The 1,833-nt window shown below is 63.5% G+C and overlaps 1 protein-coding gene across 1 annotated transcript; it reads left to right on the top strand.

Annotated features, from left to right (window-relative positions):
• Positions 1–96: 96 nt before the first annotated feature.
• Positions 97–739, top strand: EMIHUDRAFT_433548 (hypothetical protein). Its single transcript, XM_005790427.1, has one exon. It carries the CDS (start codon positions 250–252, stop codon positions 664–666), a length of 417 nt encoding a protein of 138 aa, XP_005790484.1. The 5' UTR covers positions 97–249; the 3' UTR covers positions 667–739.
• Positions 740–1,833: the final 1,094 nt, after the last annotated feature.

A 1,833-nucleotide genomic window follows, 5' to 3' on the forward strand; every position in this document is an offset into this window, starting at 1 on the left:
GAGAGTACCTGAGAGCACCCGAGAGCACCCGAGATTGCTCCTTGTGTTGGCAGGCCTCACTGTCGCTCTCGCGCACGGGGCGAACGACGTCGGCGTCGCCGTCGCACTTCTCGCCGAGATCACCCGAGATCACCCGAGATTGACCGAGATGACCCGAGAGTAGGCAACGCTGTCGGGCCTCTCGCCGCCATCCTCGCGACGCCGGCGGAGGGCCCGGTGGCGCTCGCGCCCGCGGTGCCGCCCACCGCTATGCTGTGCGGCGCCGGCGCTTTCGTCGTCGGCATCCTGACGCTCGGAGAGCGCACAATCTCGACCGTGGGGTCGAAGATCACGACCCTCACTCCGCACCGCTCCTTCGCCACCCAGACGGGCGCCGCAGTCGCCGTCCTCTCCTCCTCCGCGTGCGGGCTGCCCGTCTCCACCTCGCACTGCCTTGTCGGCGCCGTGGTCGGCGTCAGCCTCGCCGAGAAACTCTGCGGCGTGCCTAACACCGGCCTCGACCTGACCGTGCTGAGCAAGATCGTCGTTGGCTGGGTCGTCACGATCCCGCTCGCCGCGGCGGTCGCCGCCGCCGCATTCGTGCTGCTCAGCTGGCTCACTTGCCCGCACCGGCCGTACAATGAGGGCGGCGAGATTCTTCACAATGCCACCGCGCGGGGTGAGTGATGATTTTCGTTGGCCAGGGACGCGCGCCCGGTCTGAGTCCGCAGCGTTCTTGCGTGAGTTGTGTGTATCTGTGGTTTCTTACTCGCGGTGGACCGCGTCGATCGTTTTTATGCATTGATAAAGTACTCAAGTATCTAGTTGTAGTATATGCTCCTCCGAGGCACTTGGGCTAGTTCCAATTCACTCTGTGTGACACGCTAATCTCTTGAAAACGTCCAACACGGAGCTCCGTGTTGCTCCCAGCGCCTTCTCTGGTAGGACGGGAACGAGATGATAGTAGGGAGTAGAAGAAAGCAAAGAGGAGCCCTGCGCACGCACGACTCCGCAGGAGAAGCCCCTCCCGCCCGTGCTTGTGCAGCGCAGCCTCCTCCTCCCCCGCGCTCCCTGCGGCCATGGCCGATGATGCTAGTATGAGAGGTCATCTGGCTACCGCGAGAGCGACCCAACTCGTCGAGATCGTCCGATGATGGTGCCGCAAAGTCAGCCTCCGGAGGCTATCGTCGCGTCGAGCCGGCAGTAGCCGTGACATGTGGTTCCACCACCCCTCGCAGGCTTTGCCTCTGACCGCCACGCTGCAACCTTCATGCCACCTCGCGGTCGTCCCACTCTCGTCGTTCTCCCTCCTGTCGCTTCCTCCTCTGTCGCGTCGTTCTCGTCTGCCTCGTCCTGCGACGCCGCCGCCGCCTGCCGCTCCCTTGCTCTCGCGGCTTCTCTCTCCTTTCGTCGCAGCTCTGCTCTCCTCGCGGCATATTTTGGCCCCTCGAGTTTATCGAGCTCTCCTCGCGCAAGAACGACTCTTCTTACGCCCACTCCGATCATTTGCCGCCCAGTCATATCGTCGCTCAGGTCTAGTGTCGTGCGGGGGAGTTTCGCTACATTCTTTTCTGCTTTGCTCCGACAGCGGAGATGCGCTTTGCACCCAACCCTCCTAGCCCAACCCTCCTAGCCCAACCCTCCTAGCCCAACCCTCCTAGCCCAACCCTCCTAGCCCAACCCTCCTAGCCCAACCCTCCTAGCCCAACCCTCCTAGCCCAACCCTCCTAGCCCAACCCTCCTAGCCCAACCCTCCTAGCCCAACCCTCCTAGCCCAACCCTCCTAGCCCAACCCTCCTAGCCCAACCCTCCAGGCCCAACCCTCCTAGCCCAACCCTCCTAGCCCAACCCTCC

The sequence above is a fragment of the Emiliania huxleyi genome (assembly GCF_000372725.1).
Source record: "Emiliania huxleyi CCMP1516 chromosome Unknown EMIHUscaffold_12, whole genome shotgun sequence".
Taxonomy (NCBI): domain Eukaryota; phylum Haptophyta; order Isochrysidales; family Noelaerhabdaceae; genus Emiliania; species Emiliania huxleyi.